The sequence below is a fragment of the Nesoenas mayeri genome, assembly GCF_963082525.1.
Source record: "Nesoenas mayeri genome assembly, chromosome: 18".
Taxonomy (NCBI): Eukaryota; Metazoa; Chordata; class Aves; order Columbiformes; family Columbidae; genus Nesoenas; species Nesoenas mayeri.
In genome coordinates, this window is record NC_137566.1 from 4,618,574 (window position 1) to 4,635,222 (window position 16,649).

A 16,649-nucleotide genomic window follows, 5' to 3' on the forward strand; every position below is an offset into this window, starting at 1 on the left:
GGGTGGGGCAGGGGACAAGCCACCCAGGGCAGGCAGGACCATCCCACACACCCATCCAGAGCGGGGTGCCAGCCCCCCCTGCCCCCAGCAGCCCCAGGCACTCCTGCTGGGGGGCAGATAAAGCATCTCTTCAGTAGAACATCAGAAAATAAGGCAGAAGGACAGAACAGAGTGCAGGGGGTGCCCCGTGTCAGGCTGGGGGCCTCCCCCAGTACGACCCAGTAGGACCAGTTGGCTGTGGCCAGCCCCGTGCAGCAACAGGGACCCCCCCCAGCCAGGCAATCAGGTCTCGGTGTTTCCCATCCCCTCCCTCTCCATCCCCAGCAGCACAGTGGGTCCTTTTCCCCTACCCCAAACCCCAGCCTCACTGGGGCCAGTCCATGACGGGGGGGGCCCGTGGCTAGAACTCAGTCTGCACCCCCTCGCTGCTCTCCGTCGTGCCCGTGAGCTGTGGGGAGCTGCAATCGCTGCCAGGTGGGGACACCTCACCCGTCTCCTTGTCACTGGGCTGGTGGCAAGGTGACCCAGTGGATGGTGATGGGGTCTCGGCTCCGAGTATGGGTGATGCTGGTGTGGCATGGGACACCCCGGCCTCTGATGGGACATCAGCTCTGGGTGCAGGTGATGCTGGTGTGGTGTGAGGCACCTCAGCTCCTGAGGGCAAATCAGCTCCGGATGCAGGGGATGCCTGTGCAGCATGTTGCACCCCAGCCCCTGATGGGACACTGGCTCTAGGTGCAGGTGACGGTGGTGTGGCATGTTGCACGCTGGCTTCTGATGGAACATCAGCTCCAGGCACAGGTGATACTGGTGCAGCGTGCGGCACCCTGGCCTCTGATGGGACACCAGCTCTGGGTTTGGGTGATGGCGGTGCGTGTTGCACGCTGGCTTCTGATGGGACATCGGCTCTGGGCACAGGTGACGCTGGCATGGGTGATGCTGGTGCAACATGTTGCACCACAGCCTCTGACAGGACGTCTGCTCCGGGTGCAGGCGATGCTGGTGTGGTGCAGTGTACCCCATCCCCTTGGCTGGCTGGGCCCTGGGAGGGGACATCACCTGGGACAGCCCCTGCCACTGCCACCTCCTTGGTGGCACTGCTCTCTCGTGTGGCATCGGTACCGTTCGTCAGCTGCTCCTCCACTTCGTCCCCAAGGCTCTCCTTGGCCAGCGCCTCCCGGATCTTCTCCACCCCATCTGGGGAGCTCGGCGGTGCCCCGGGATCCGGCTTGGGGGAGCCAGGCTGCAGCAGCACCTCAGCACCCACCTCATAGGGCAGGACCCCCTCGTCATCTTGGATCACTGACACCACTTGCTTGGCTCTGCGGCGTTTCTCGGTGGCCAGCTCGGCCTCGGGCTGTCCGCCGTGCTCCTCGGCCCAGTCGATGGGGACACCCTCGCCCAGGAGATGCAGGTTGGGATCGCTGTTGTGCATGACCATGCTGTCACGATACAGGTTGTGCTTCCGCTGCACGGCGGCCTCCTTCACAGCTGGAGCACCAAAAGAGACGTCAGACGGGCTGTGGGGACGGGGCAGCGCCCGCTGGGCTTGGGCAGTGCCCCCAGTCCTCTGCGTGGTGTGGGGTGCAGGGGGGGGCTGCAGCTGGGCAGGGGGTGCTCAGCCCTGCCAGTGGGAACAGTGGCTCCTGGTACAGCCCCAGCACTCTGCATGGGGCCATCCCCTCCTTGTACAACCCCCAGCATCCTACATCATGCCACCCAGTCCTTCTATGGTCCCCAGCACACTGCACAGGGTCACCCCTCCTCAAACAGCTCCCAGCACCCTGAATGGAGTCACCCCCTCTTCCTATGGTCCCCAGCACCCTACATGGAGTCATCCCTTCTCATATAGCCACCAGCACCCTGCACAGGGTTACCCCGTCCTCCTGCATTCTCCAGCACCCATCATAAGCCCTCCAGATGCTGCTAAGCCCAGGCTCAGCTCACCCTCACTCTACCCAGCACCCACCCCAGGGTGCTGGAGGCCCTCAAGGTTCAGAGCTCAGCAGGTCTATGCCCCCCCGGTGCGGCAGGACCCTACCTTGCATTATGTCCTTCATCACGGACTGCAGCACCACCTCCTCGTACGTGTTCTCCACCAGGATGAAGCTGGCAAAGTCCTCGAAGATCAGCTCCTGAAACTTGGCCAACTCCTGCCGTGGGGGAGAGGCCATTCAGTGTTGGGGGGACGGGGCGGGGGGATGCTGCAGCCTCTCCAAAGGGCTGGTCTTTCTCCCACTACCCCCAAAACTTTACCCTCTTACCCCCTTGCAGGTCGGCGCCAGCTTTTTCAGCAGGAAGGGGATGGTGATCTGCAGCAGGGCCTCCCTGAAGAACTTCTTCCGCACAGTGCTGCTGTCACAGTCGAATTTCTGCAGAATAAGAGGGCAGCCCCGGGTCAGTAAGGGCTGCAGTTTGTCCCCCCTCCAGCACATTTGCACAAGCAGGTTCCTCTGCTCCTCCCCCCCATCTTTCTCTCCAGCTGGTTCTCGGGCTGTCTGAGCCTGGGTAGGAACCCCATCCTGCACCACTGCTGGCAAAAGGGTTTTTGGGCCAGTCCGAACCCTGGGTGGCTTTTATAGAGATGTATGTGGTCAGAGGGACAAGGGGTAATGGGCTTAGACTGAATCATAGGAGCTTCCATCTGAACATGAGCAGAAACTTGTTTGCTGGGAGGTGCCAGAGCCTGGCCCAGGCTGCCCAGAGCGGGTGTGGAGTCTCCTGCTCTGAGACATTCAAACCCCCTGGACCCACCTGTGTGATCTGCTCTGTGACCCTGCGTGAGCAGGGCTGGGCTGGGGATCTGCAGAGGTCCTGCAACCTGTCTATGATTCTGTGGGGGGACACAGCTCTTCCAAGTGATTTCCCACTCACCCACCCACATCCCAGTAAAATGCATGAAAAATGTCAACATAAAGAAGTATTTCCCCACAAGACTTCTGTTAAAATCGGTAAGGTCACTTCTGGCCTCTTCCCCAAACTGCTGGCCCTTGGAACAAGGCCACTGAAAGTCACTGAAGCCCCTGACCCACCACCCCTCACCTTGAGCACCCTCTCGAGGATGCGCTGGATGGACTTGCAGGCGTCGTCTTTGCCCTGCAGCTTACCCAGGTCCTGATGGAGCAATGTCTCGAATGTGTAGACAGCATCGTCCATTTGCTGTGGGCAGAGGCAGATGGTCACCATGTGGGGGCACCCAGAGAGAGACCAACCATGGGGGTGGGCAAGGGGCTCTTTGGGGGCACTGCAACACTGAGATGAGCCTCCACACTGAGATGGTCCCTGGCAGCCCAGTCTGGCAATGGAGCTGGGGAAGGGGCTGGAGCACAAGTGTGATGGGAGCGGCTGAGGGACCTGGGGGGTTCAGCTGGAGAACAGGAGCTGAGGGGAGACCTTCTGATCTCTGAACTGCCTGAAAGGAGCTTGGAGCCAGGGGGGTCGCGCTCTGCTCCCCAGGAACAAGCGCCAGGAGCAGAGGAAACGGCCTCAAGTTGCGCCAGGGGAGGTTGAGGTTGGATGTGGGAACAATTTCTTCCCCAAAGGGCTGTGGGGCATTGGAACAGGCTGCCCAGGGCAGTGCTGGAGTCACCATCCCTGGAGGGTTGGACAGACGAACATGAAGTTCTCAGGACATGGGGCAGTGCCAGGTGTGGATGAATGATTGGACTCTATGATCTTGAAGGTCTCTTCCAACCAAAATGATTCTATGATTCTATGACCACACACCTTTAGCTGTTTGCCAATGACATTAAGGTCCCTGAGACAACACAGACATTCTGGCCAAACCCCTATCTGGGTTATCCCCTATCCCCTCTCTGCTCACACTCCCCAGCCCTCTGTGCTCAGCCCAGGGGGACATGGGAGGACCCCAGTCCCCGTCCCACCTGTCTCATGTGGATCTGGGCTCTCTGCTTGAAGACAGATGTGCTAGAGACATCAAACCGCTGCTGAAGGCCCTCCAGTTTCAGCTGGTCCATCTTCTCGTAACATGACTGCATCTTCACGGGGTGGAAGGCCAGGTGGGAAAGCTTCTCCATGTACTGAGGATAAAGTCAAGCTTAGCAGGGCAGGACATGCCACTCCACGTGGCCTTCATCCCCATGTATTTTCTCAGCCTGGAGTGCCCCAGCTCCATTCACACCAGCAATGCCAGCAGGACCGGTCCTAACACCCATAAGTCAGCAAGAAGCTCTCACCTCTGCCAGCTTCTCCATGCCACCTTCGTTGACGATGTTCATGTTCATGTCTGTCACCTCCTTGAAGAACACCTCCCGCGCCTCAGCAAAGCCCTGGCTTGTGGGGGTCATCAGGGCCTCCAGGATGGAGGAGATGTAGGGCTGGACGTGGTTACGGACGCAGACCTCCGCTTTGGGGAGGATGAATGCTGGGCAGAGAGCGGAGAGAAGCACGGTGAGGCTCCTCCTTCGCCCTTCCAGCTCTTCAGATCAGGTCCTAAACCAACCCTAGGGCCAGGGACCTGGCCCTCTCCCCAAGTCCCACCAGGAGTGGTGTCCCAGACTTGCAAAACAATGCAATTGGTTCTTGCAAAGGGCCCTTGGTCTGTATTGAACTGGTCCTGCCGCATTGCCTTATCCAGGGTATCACTGCCTACCTTGACCCCCACCTCCTGGGACAATGCATCACCCCACAGGGCTGTACCTCGGATCTTGCTGGCCAAGTGCTCCTTCGATGTGATGATCTGGTCCATGTCTGTGCGGATGGTGCTCTCCATCTGGGGCCGCTCCTGCTCGCACTTGGCCGTCACTGCATCGTACTGGGCCTTGGTCTGCTCATACACCATCCTATAGACGGCATCCGAGATCTGGCGAGAGACAGGTGGAGTGGTCAGCATCCTCCCACACCTCCTGCTGCCCCCGCTAACCATCTTGTCCAGCATCAAATGCCTTCTGAGCCTTCGCCCATGCCCTGACCAGACCTCTCCTCGCAACCTGGCACTAGGTTTTCCACACCAGGGTCGTCCCAGCTGGGTGAGATGAAGCCCCCATGGTGCAGAAGATACTTCAAAGTGGTGCCTGAGGGGCACAGAGCCAAGTGCTGCTCCAGGCAGGGTTGGGGATGCTGCAAGTCTGGGGATGCTGGTGGTCCAGCAATGCTGATGGTCCAGGGATGCAGGTGGTCCAGGGATGCTGGTGGGCCAGGCAGGAGAGCCCCTAACCCCATTTCAAAGCTGTACCCTGCCTGGGGTCTCAGGAACCAACCTCATGAGTGGGATGGAGCCACTCACTGAGGCTTCACACTCACTTTGCAGCCAAATGCTGTGATTTTGGGGTCAGCAGGAGGCAGAGCCTTCCCCCGTCTCCCTCCCTCGGGTTTCCCAGCTCAGCAGCTAAGACCGCAGCTACTGAAAAAGCAGAGTTTGTGCATTTTTAGGCTGCTCCAGCAGCATGTTATGAGCCTGGTGATAATTAACTATCAGCTTTTAAGGTTTTCACAGGCTGTTTTGAAGAGCCCTCGGTCTTTCGCAATGCTCCAGGCTGGATTTAGCCAGCGCTGCTCTAAAAATGGCTCTCACTAAATATAGCCAGGACGGGCTTTGCTCCAGGGCTGGGCTTCCTCCTGTTTGCTTCCCTGGCCCCAGGGACAGGCAGCGCAGGCAGGGACGGGCAGGGCTGCTGCACGGGGACAACAAGGAGCTTTAAAAAGCCGCAGCAGAGAATGAGGATGGACTCTTTAGTGGCTGGAGAGGGGGTAATGCGGCAGGTAGTGATCCCAGTGGCAGTGCAGTCCTCAAAGCAGAGGCAGCACAGGGGTGGGGGGGGAGATGACAATGTCCCCCCCAGCCCCACACCTGGATCCAGGTCCGCTGGCGCTCCGGAGCTTTGCCCTTCAGGCGGGGGCCGATGGTGGTCCGCAGCTCGGGGAGCAGCTCCTCCATCACCAGGTTGCTCAGGACCTGCAAAGGCAGGAGGAGGTTTTGGGGACCTTGCTCAGCCTGTACCCTTCACCCTCCAACCCGAGCCAGGGGGGCAGGTCCTCACCTGGGTTTCATTGCCACACAGCATGTCCCAGGTGCCGTACTGCTCCTTTGCCTGGCGGTACATGCGGATGGCATCCGTGAAGGCTGGAGCCTCCACTTTGGAATCCTCAGAGATCCCTGGGGTGGGGACAGGGGGACGAGTAAGAATTGGGAGTGAGGGGCAGCCCCAGCCCACCAGCACAGGGGATCCCCCATGTCCCCCACACCCCTGCAAGGAGTCCAGGGTTGTCACTAGGGGTGGGGCATCCCCTCCTGAGGCCCTGTCTGTAACTGGGTGCGGGGCAGCAGACCTCAGATATACCCATGGCTGGGGGGGTCCCACTCTGTCCACAGACTGACCTGCCCCCCAGAGCCAGACAAAGGGTAGGGAGGTAGAACGGGGGTGCTCAGGGACTTGATGATCACTCATGGCACGGCAGCAGCAGGGGCTCAGAAGGTTGGGGGCTTCAGTGACCCCCACCAGCACAGGAGGATGGGACAGGGGGGGATGGAGGAAGTGGGGGCCCTGCAAGGAATGGTGCAGCTGGAGAGGAAGAGGAAAGTGGCTGAGAGGCATTGGGATGAGTCAGGTCCCGTCCATGAGCCTGTGGGAGGGACATTAGACTGTCTCTGAGATGTCACTGCCATGAGTCACCACAGCCTGGCTCCCGGGGCCACTGGCACGAGGGGGGATCGGGCATACCCCCACCCTCTCGTGGCACCCATCATGGGGAGCGCAGGGTGCTGGGAGCCACGTGCCGCGGGGAGGAGAAGATGGGGACAGTGGGACGCTGCTGGCACGTGTCCCACACATGTCTCTGCCTTGTTCCAGGCTGCAGAGGCGCCTGCCAGTTGGAGAGGAACACTCCTGGGGGTGAACTGCCCCAAAACCCCCAGTCTCCCTCCTGGAACTCTGCCAGGAGGGAGGTGGGATGGGACCCAGCCCTGTGGCAAAGGGTCCTCTGGCACAGCGATGACAGCAGAGGGTCGTGGCATGTCCCCAGACCCGCCAGCAAGCCAGTGTCCTGGGGAGCCGCAGCCAGAGGTGGCTTCTCCCCTCCTGGGGTGGTGAGCGGATCTTTTCCAGCACACAGATTTTTCTAAGATGATTACATTTAACTCCAAGCCTAAGCAGCTTTTCCTAAGGGGCAGCTTAATATACAGGAGGGGAAAAAAACGCTGAGAAAGTCAAATCTGGCCCTTTCTCAGTGCTCAGAGTTGTGCTTCCAGGGACCAGTGCTTCTCCGTCCATGGAGCTCAGTGTCACCTCCCAGGTGGGACAACCTGATATGGGCTTCAGTCCCCTTCCAGAGCCACTACAGCCAATCCTTGTCCTCCAGACCACCCAGGATTCACCCCACAGAAAGCCACTGGGATCAGCCCCACCAGAGTCACTTGTCCCTGGCTGAGCAGCACCCCAGGGACACCCAGACAGGGTTGGCTGCACAAAGCCACCGTGCCGCCTCACAGGGCAAATTTCATGAATTGGCTTCATTAATGTGAGGCTAATTAAGCACTGATATGAGCTCTCCTTTGTTTGGGATGGGAAGCAACCACCCAAGCCTGGACCCTGTCCTGGAAAGGCTCCCGGGGTGACTGTGTCCCCAACACTGGAGAGTGATGCTGCACCTTGACTGTTGCAAAGTCTGCCCTACTCACAGCACAGGATCATCTCCTCTCACTGAGGGCACAGTGCTGAAGAAGAAATGGGTGTTTGAAAACGCTTTTTGCCCAAAACAACAGCCTGCCTGAAATAAAGGACAAAAGTCAGTGGGGTGGGCACTGCTCCAGCCCCACGTGTCACCATATTGAGCAAAGAGACAATCTTGGAGCAGCCAAGGGCACCCAGGGTCCAGGGAAACCAGGCTGGACACCTCCTGCGTGAGGAACGATGTTGCACGTCCCTCCCTGGTCCTTACAAAAGAGCTGGTGTTACAAAAACACAGTCTGAGAAAGGGAGGTGAAAATTCCCACACTAATCACAACCGGAGGCAGAGACAGAGCCTCTAATTTAGGGAAAAAAAAAAGTTAAAATTGCTTGACAACAACAAAAGAGCTTTCATGGGATTTGAAACAGTATCCTGGAGCTTGCAGGAGCAGCGAGGGGCAGAAATGGAGCTCGGGGGGGTGAAAGAACTATCTCACAGAGAAACCCAGGCTGCAGAAATGCAGGAACCCACCAGCACAGACTGTCCTGGGGCTGCTGCCCACCCTGGGAGGGTTTTTTATCACATGTGAGGAGGAGGAGGGGAGGCAATAGCACAGCCCTGGCTGGCAGCAGGGTCATATCTCTCCTTTCTCCTGCAGCAGCACCCGGGTGGGGGCCATTAAAGATAAATACGTTGGCTTGTTGTTAGTATGAGAAGTCAATTCCTCTTCTATCAGGAGCTGGTTTTGCTCACAGTGCCCTGGTTTTGTGGCAACGAGCACGGGGGTCCCTGGGTGCTGAACCACGCGTGGCAATGATGGTGCAGCAGCATGCCAGGATGACGAGGGGCAGGGGGGTCATTGCACCCCTAAAGGAGCCCAAACTCCTTCAGGACATGCTCATCCTGATGAGCTTGGACACCCCCGGCTCACCAACACTGCATGGATGTGTTTGGTAGCGAGGAGCACCAAAAGAAAGGGAAAGAGCCACATTTTCGGCTTAAATCTAACATAGGAGGATGGAAACCGCAATCGAAACCTGGACTCAGGATATAGCTCAATTCTTCTGCTCCCTAACCAGCAGCTCTGGCAAAATTGGGGCTACATGCAGTGAAAGAAGCACTAAAAAAATAGACAGCATCACCCTTTGCCCACTAAAAGACCCGATTTTGAGCTGGTTTCAGTGCTGGCACCTCCTTCCCCAGGAATCTTCTCGCCATTTGTGGCACCGCTGGGACCTGGGGCTCAGCCCAGGAGCACACGGGCCCCAGCTGAACAGGAAAATCGTGTTTTCCTGCCAGAGTATCGCTGACACGGGAGGCAGGTCCTGCCGCAGCCCCGCACCCCCAGGTCCTCCCGCACGGAGCTCGGGTGGTGCCAGTGGGTGGGGAGCGGGACGGTGGGGCTTGCAGGTTTGATGACTTTAATTACCAAATATTTTCTACCTCAGGGTGGAAAATAGGCACCAGGGTGACTCTCGAGCCAGGCTCCATGCTGGTTCCTGCAAATGCTGCCTGCCCTGGAGTTGGCGTTGTGTTCTGTATGGGATGAAGCTGGGCACAGGGATGCACCGGTTGTCTGGAGGCCCCCACAGCCCCCTTGCTCAGGGAAAGGATGAGATGCTTAATGATCTCAAATCTTGGGTTCACTTCTGGGCCTTTCATGACAAGAAAGAGGTGCTGGGGTGAGTTCAGAGAAGAGAACAGAGCTGGGGAAGGGGCTGGAGAACAAGTGTGATGGGAGCGGCTGAGGGACCTGGGGGGTTCAGCTGGAGAACAGGAGCTGAGGGGAGACCTTCTGATCTCTGAACTGCCTGAAAGGAGCTTGGAGCCAGGGGGGTCGCGCTCTGCTCCCCAGGAACAAGCGCCAGGAGCAGAGGAAACGGCCTCAAGTTGCACCAGGGGAGGTTGAGGTTGGATCTGGGAACAATTTCTTCCCCAAAGGGCTGTGGGGCATTGGAACAGGCTGCCCAGGGCAGTGCTGGAGTCACCATCCCTGGAGGATTGGACAGACAGACATGAGGTTCTCAGGACATGGGGTAGTGCCAGGGGTGGGTTAATGGTTGGACTCGATGATATTGAGTGTGTCTTCCAACCAAAATGATTCTGTGATGCTCAACATTTCCCAGTCAGTTCCTCTTCTTGAACCCCAAATCATCTCCTTAGGCCCCAAACTCAACCCAACCACCCCTCTGGAGCAGGAGTATGATGCTCTCCACACCCTGGAGCCTCCCTGCTTCCCCCCAGCATCACTCACCGTTATTGCAGTGCCGGACGCAGTCCTGGAAAACCGCCCGCCACTTCTCCTGCTCCTTGCCCGTCATCACACAGAAGTAATAGTGCCGGGCATAGGGGTGCCAGAGGATGAGGGGGAAATCTGTGGGGCACTTCAGGATGGGGGTTTGCCCCGATTTGGGTGTCACACCTGTGGAGGGGGGAAGGATGCTTTGAGGAGGGAATGGGGTAAGAGGACAGACTTTTGAGCAGGGTCTGTTGCAACAGGACAAGGGGCGATGATTTTAAACTAAAAGAGGGGAGATTCAGGCTGGACATGAGGAAGAAATTGTTGGCCCTGAGGGTGCTGAGAGCCTGGCCCAGGTTGGCCAGAGAGGTGGTGGATGAACCATCCCTGGGGACATCCCAGGCCAGGCTGGACGGGGCTCTGAGCAACCTGAGCTGGTGAAGATGTCCCTGCTCATGGCAGGGGGGCCACTGAGGGAGCTTCAAAGGTCCCTTCAACCCACACTTTTGTGTGATTCTATGACAGTGAGCGGGGTGATGGCTGGTCCTCCTGGAGGTCTGGATGGAAAAGTTGGAGCTGCTGCCTTCACTCAGCAATCCCCAGAACAGGGAGGTGGCAGCAGCTCAGGACATCTCTCGTGGAGCCACAGACACATTTTCCTTCCTTTCCTGTTTTCTGTGGCAGGACTTGAGCAGCAGAAACCTCACACAGCTTCCTACACCTTGTGGAGAGGATGGGGCTGTTCTCCTTCCCTACAGCCCTACACCCCAAAACCATCCATTCCTGAAGGTCTACAGGGATGTCCACACCCCCAAACCACCCCTTCCCAAAGGTCCTGAGAGATGCCCAGCAGAATGGGGATGGCAGGGGACCGTGAGCATCCCTCTTTGCCCCACAACCACCAGAACACTCACCAGGGAGGCTGCTGTTCACCAGCTCCAGGTACTGCTCCACAGAGGTGAGGATCTTGTAGCCAGCGCTGTTGACCAGCACGCGGGGCGGTAGGTCCCGCTCATAGGCCTGAGCAGAAAAAGATGGTCACGGATAACGGGGAGCACGGCCACACCACTGCAGTGATGGGGTGTCCCCCTCTGGAGCTGTCCCCACTGGAGATGGGTGGCAGGGTGATGTCCCTCACCAGTTTGTTCTCATAAAGGACCAAGCCGTAGTTGTGCGGGACCACGCAGAAGCGGTTCCTCCACTTCTTGTTCTCCTCGATGTACTGGAAGAGGTTGCCCGAGTAGATGACGTGGTCCTCCAGTGGGACCTGTGGGCAGGAGACACATAGTGGGTGGCACATGGGTGGTGGGGTTCCCAGCTGAGTAGTCCTTCATCCTAGGGTCACAGCCTGGGATGGGGAGCTCAGCAAGGTCAATTGATGGTGGTTTGGGTGGGGTTTTCTGCGTTAGGTCTATGCTGAGTGTCTCTATGTTCAGCACTTGATCGTCTCCTATAGCATTGCAAATTTAGATGCCTAAATCGGTGTGTCTACATGACAACCTGGGGGTTCCACATGTGCAGTCCCAGAAAACCCCAGAGTGGCTGTTCATACAGCAGCTAAGTTGCACATGGTCACCATGATAGTGGTCACATCTCTGTCCATGTCATCTCCTTCCTGGGAGATGACGCACCAAGCTCCACTGAGTGACCTGAGCTCGCTTGGCCAAGCGGCAGTTTAGGGCAGAGCTTCCATCAGCAATTCCCAACCTCAGCACTCAGAGAAGGGAACGGAGCTGGTGAGGGGCTGGAGCACAAGTGTGATGGGAGTGGCTGAGGGACCTGGGGGGTTCAGCTGGAGAACAGGAGCTGAGGGGAGACCTTCTGATCTCTGAACTGCCTGAAAGGAGCTTGGAGCCAGGGGAGGTCGGGCTCTGCTCCCCAGGAACAAGCGCCAGGAGCAGAGGAAACGGCCTCAAGTTGTGCCAGGGGAGGCTGAGGTTGGATCTGGGAACAATTTCTTCCCCAAAGGGCTGTGGGGCATTGGAACAGGCTGCCCAGGGCAGTGCTGGAGTCACCATCCCTGGAGGGTTGGACAGATGGACATGAGGTTCTCAGGGACATGGGGCAGTGCCCGGGGTGGGTTAATGGTTGGACTTGATGATTTTGAGTGTGTCTTCCCACCAAAATGATTTTGTGGTTCTATGATTCAACTACTGCCATTTCCCCAGCCTGGGGCGGACAGGACCATTCCTGGTGCTCCTCAGTAGTGGCCATCAACCAGAAGATCCTGCCAGGGTGCAGGTCAGAGGCAAGCTGCAAATGGCAGGAACCTTTGCATGGGCTCCCAATGGGACACGGAAGAGGAATTGCAAAAATCCACCGCACAGAGCTCAGCACCAGACGATGCTCGAATGCTCTGGGCTTCATGGAGGACCAGCAACAGAAACAGGCTGAGGACATCTCGTGTTCCTGAGCACCTCCTGTGATGAGCAGCCCGTCTCCAGCCCCTTTTGGCCCACATGCCGGCAGCCTTTACACCATTCCAAACACAGGCTGGCTAAGCAAGCCAAGAACTTGTCCCAAGAATTTTTATGATCCCAGGAACATAAACAAGAGCCAAGAGCTCTTGTGAGGGAGGGATCGTGCAGCAGCCGCCTCTCCTGCCGTGGCCACCCACCATCCACCATGGTGGCCATAAAGAGGGACCAGCCAGGCCATGGGTCCCACCATGCACCCAGCAGCACAACCTTTCCCTCTCTGCATCTCCTGGTTCACAGACACCCCATTGCCTCTTCCCAGCCCCCGTACACCCTTGACTTGCAGGGAGGTCTGAGAGCAGCTTGGCTCAGCAAACAGGCTGACAGCACCTCGCTGCTCCCTCCTGCTTTCCAAAGCCCTGGGAAGGGGGAGAAGAAGCACGAAGCCCTGTGGGGCTGTGGGACAGCGGGAGCGATGAGACCCTCAACTCCGAGGCCACCACCCAGGATAGGGACAGAAAGGTGGTGCCAGTTCTGGGAGTCCCCATCAGCATCTCACTGGAGTGGCTCATCCAAGGAGAAATCATTCCATATAAATGAGTTTCAAAAGTGCTGCCCAAGGCACATGAAGCCCTATGGACTGTTTGCTAATGACATAAAATCCAGGCTGAGCCCTGATGCAGGTCCAGGGGATGCTTGGATGGGGAATGGCTGCTCGTGGCCATGAGCATCACAGAGTGTCCGTCCCTTCCTTGCACACCCTCCTCGCCCGGGGGAGGCACCGAGGCAGCACCACCCAACCCCGGCAAATATTTGGGACAGGCAGGTATGTGCCAAATTGCCAGGCTGGGCAGGTCGGGGCTGGGGGGGATGGCACTGCCTGCATCCCTGCTGCGGGGAGGGGGAGCTAGGTGGGGAAAGACTGGGTACATTGGCTTTGGGGCTCAGTCAGGAGAAGCTGTTATGAGAAGAGACAATGCTTGGGGACAGTTTTCAGGGGTGCTGCTGAAGAAGCTAAAAGTAGAAACATTTATTCCTTGCTCTCATTGCTGCTGCTTCTTGCTGCCATTTCAGGTGACCAAGGCACACTGTGGACCCCAGTGCAGCTGGTCCCCTCCACCCAGGAGGGCCACCAACCCCTCTGAGCTGACCCCTCTGTCACCTCTGAGCACCATGTCCTCACAGAGATGGCAAGAAAACAAAGGTATGAAATAAATAAAATAAATAAAACAAATGTTAGATCCCAGCTAGACCTACTCGAGGCCTGGGAGAACACTTCCCTGCATCTTCTTGACTTTTTGGGCATATTTGGTGAGTGCGAAGCCCAGCTGGAGGAGATGCCGTCCCCAGCTCCTTGCAGAGCCACCTCACAGACATGCAGGTCCCAGGGTGTTTGGAGCCCCAGTACATTCCAGTGACAATGTGAGGACTCCAGCAGAGGACGGGCAGCAGATGGGACAAGAGGAATGTCCCATTTATACGCTGGTGTTTCCAAAGGCTTGCAGGGCGTCCCTGACCTCCCCGCCTTGCCGCCGTTCCCCAGACATTCCAGGGCTGCTTGATGGAGCTTTTAAATGAAGCAACCAACCTTGGGAGGGAGGTACACCCTGAGGGGGGGCTGAAGGCATCTGCCAAATTGCAAGGAACCCAAGGGATGCCTTGCCCAGGACACCAGGCTCCCGGATTCTGCCTGGGAACCTCCACACCTTTATTTTGCTCCCCACACCCAGAAGCTTCCCAAGGAAATGGGGCATGGCCAGGTGACACTTTCGTGGGTGAGCCAGCGAGACAACCATTGTGAGCACCCAGAGCTCCAATCTCATGGATGCAATTTCAAGATTTCTTAAGAAAACAACCCTTTAAGGCCCAGACAGAAGCAGAAGTCCATCCCCATGTGCAATCACATCTCCTCCCGCTTTCAAGGAGCACCCACAGGACAGCAGCTCCATCAGCCTGGCCAGGGAGGGACCCCAAACTCAAAGCTGATGTGCATCTGCCTTTGGAGGTGGGAGAGTAGGGCAGGATCCATCCCCAGGTGCTGGAAACCCCAGCAACAAGAGGGGATGCTTGGAGACCCTTTGCCAGGCAGAAGACAAATGACTGCTGGAGATCAGACTCACAGCCACCTCCTCTGCCCCCATGGGAACAAAGACACCTGCCAGGGGTTTCCTACCCCTCCCCAGGCATTTGCTTGGACCCAGAAGAAGGACAACAGCCTGGCACACCTTGCTCAGGGTGTCCGTGGGGACACGGGGGTCCCAGGAGCTCCTGTCAGCACTGTCACCAAGCACAGCCACCCCCGGGGGCTCCAGCCATGCCCCTGCTTGATGGGTGTGGAGTGTGCTCGTTGCATTGGTTGGGAAAGAAAACCAACCCAGGGAGCCACACAAATGGTGCCTGATGCCACAGGAATGGGCTGGACCAGTGGCACAGGGACATCCTCCTCCTGCAGGGTGGGACAGGGAGAGGGTTTGTGCCCGGGCTTTGGGGGGGACACCAGTCTGTGCTTGCTGGGCAGAGGAATGGAGCTCCCCACCGGCTCTTACCTTGCGGTGGAGTAGCTGGGCCTGTGGCCCCCCGTTGCCTTCGATCTCATAGCGGACGCTGTTGAAGAGCGCTACGCCATACTGCTCCTTGTAACACCGACAAAACTCCCCCAGCACCTTCCCCGTCCTCTCTGCAAGGGGAGAGCAGAGCCACGTCAGGCACAAGCTGGATTTGGGGGTCGTCTTGCTGCAGAACCCCCAACATCCCGCAAGGACACCTTTCCCCCACCCACCCTCCTGCCCATCAGAGTGCAGGGGCCACCCCCCTGTCCAGCCCAGGGATTCGTTTGGGGTCAGCACCATCTTTTTTTGGCCTTTCACGTTAATGCCATAGATTCCTCTCCCAGGCAGGAAATTCCTGACATTAAGCTGATTCCGGTGATGCTGACGGCTTCCCGTGCCCCTTGCGGCTCCCCGGCCCCCCTCCGACCGCCTTGGCTGGCTGAGATTGGGGGGAAAATCCACCCTTTCAGCCCCAAGCATCGTTCCCCCCAAACCCTGGTGTGCCCCCATTAGCACCATCCTCCAGCGTGGCTGGGCAGCTCCAGGCCCCTCAGCAGGAGGATTTGAAGGAGAAAGGACAGCCTGGCCCCCACCATGCTCCCCATGTCACCCCTCCAGGACCCTGACCTCCAGACTGGGGTGATCCCGAGGTGCTGGGAGAGCCTGAGATGCTGGGTGCCCCCCCTGCACCCCACACCAGAGGAGGTCCCGCTCCATCCTGAGGCAGAACCCTTCCCTGGCAGCACCTTGATAAAGGGGGGGCATTGCAAACCCACCCCCCCAGCAGCAGGGACGATGCTTTCCCAGCCCCAGGAAAGCCTTGCTCCTCCTGGGGCAACAGCCCCAGCCGGGGAATGGGGTCATCACCCTATCACCCCTATCGCCAGCACCCCAGCCCCATACACACCCCACCCCATACAGCACCCACTCTACCCTCACCCCAGCTCCAGATCCCTCCTACACCAATAGCCCCATCACAAAGCATCCCAGATCCAGGGACACAAACCCCCCCAGAGCTGCCTTTGGCACACGGAGCCTCAACTTTTGAATTTCACTCTCAACTTTGCTCCAGAGCCTGTGAAAAGGAAAGAATTTGAGTCGTCTCCAAGTATTTCTGAGGGCTCAGGCTCTGCCAGGGCGCAGGCGATGGGCGCAGGGAGGAACGGTGCTGGCTCGGCATCCCCAGAGCGGGAGCCAGCGCGATGCTGGGGGCATCGACCCAGACAAAACAGACCCTCGCGCCAGCCCCGGCACAGCTCGGCGGGAGCCAAAACCTCCCGCAGCGGCAGACCCAGACCCGTGATCGCAGCCAAACCCGAGCAGCTTGCTCCAGGGTGCTGCAAATCCCCGTGGGTTGAGCAGCTCCAGAGGAAAACGCCGCCTGAGGAGGGCGGCTGGGGGCAGAGAAACCCGTTCCCGAGGAGATGCTGGCACCGCGATGGGCCAAACACCACGCCGGGGCTGAAAATCCCTTTGCATTTAGGCAACCTTTTTTTCTCAGTGAGGAATGAGACGCCTGCACGTCCCAGCAGAGAATTCCTCACCCCCGATTTTGGCATTTTCTCCTGGAAAAGAGCTCGCTCGCAGTCACGCCGCGCTCGCCTCTGCGCCGCAGCTCCTGTCTGCACAACTGTGTGATCCTGGCCGGGGCGCTGGGCAGTGACGCTGACAGCTGAGATTTAAATGGACATTTTGCGGTTTCATTTCCTTTCAGCTCATGGGAAATAAAAAAAGAACCCCCAGTCCCCAGGGCGGGTGAGACGGCTTAGTCACTCATTCTTGCCTGATTAACAACGGGGCCAATTAGGAGGGCTTAAG

The 16,649-nt window shown here is 58.2% G+C and overlaps 1 protein-coding gene across 1 annotated transcript in view; it reads right to left on the reverse strand.

Annotated features, from left to right (window-relative positions):
* Positions 1 to 400: 400 nt before the first annotated feature.
* The window catches only part of NIBAN2 (niban apoptosis regulator 2), a gene marked incomplete at both ends in the record, with an annotated part of 29,784 nt that continues 13,535 nt past the window's right edge, over positions 401 to 16,649 (reverse strand). Inside the window, 13 exons of the mRNA XM_080355790.1 lie at positions 401 to 1,491; positions 2,042 to 2,153; positions 2,265 to 2,372; positions 3,043 to 3,159; positions 3,885 to 4,040; positions 4,197 to 4,384; positions 4,660 to 4,822; positions 5,810 to 5,914; positions 6,000 to 6,115; positions 9,881 to 10,048; positions 10,780 to 10,885; positions 11,004 to 11,132; positions 14,829 to 14,959. Of these exons, the coding sequence (XP_080211916.1) occupies positions 401 to 1,491; positions 2,042 to 2,153; positions 2,265 to 2,372; positions 3,043 to 3,159; positions 3,885 to 4,040; positions 4,197 to 4,384; positions 4,660 to 4,822; positions 5,810 to 5,914; positions 6,000 to 6,115; positions 9,881 to 10,048; positions 10,780 to 10,885; positions 11,004 to 11,132; positions 14,829 to 14,959 (2,690 nt within the window). The remainder of the gene's footprint in view (positions 1,492 to 2,041; positions 2,154 to 2,264; positions 2,373 to 3,042; positions 3,160 to 3,884; positions 4,041 to 4,196; positions 4,385 to 4,659; positions 4,823 to 5,809; positions 5,915 to 5,999; positions 6,116 to 9,880; positions 10,049 to 10,779; positions 10,886 to 11,003; positions 11,133 to 14,828; positions 14,960 to 16,649) is intronic.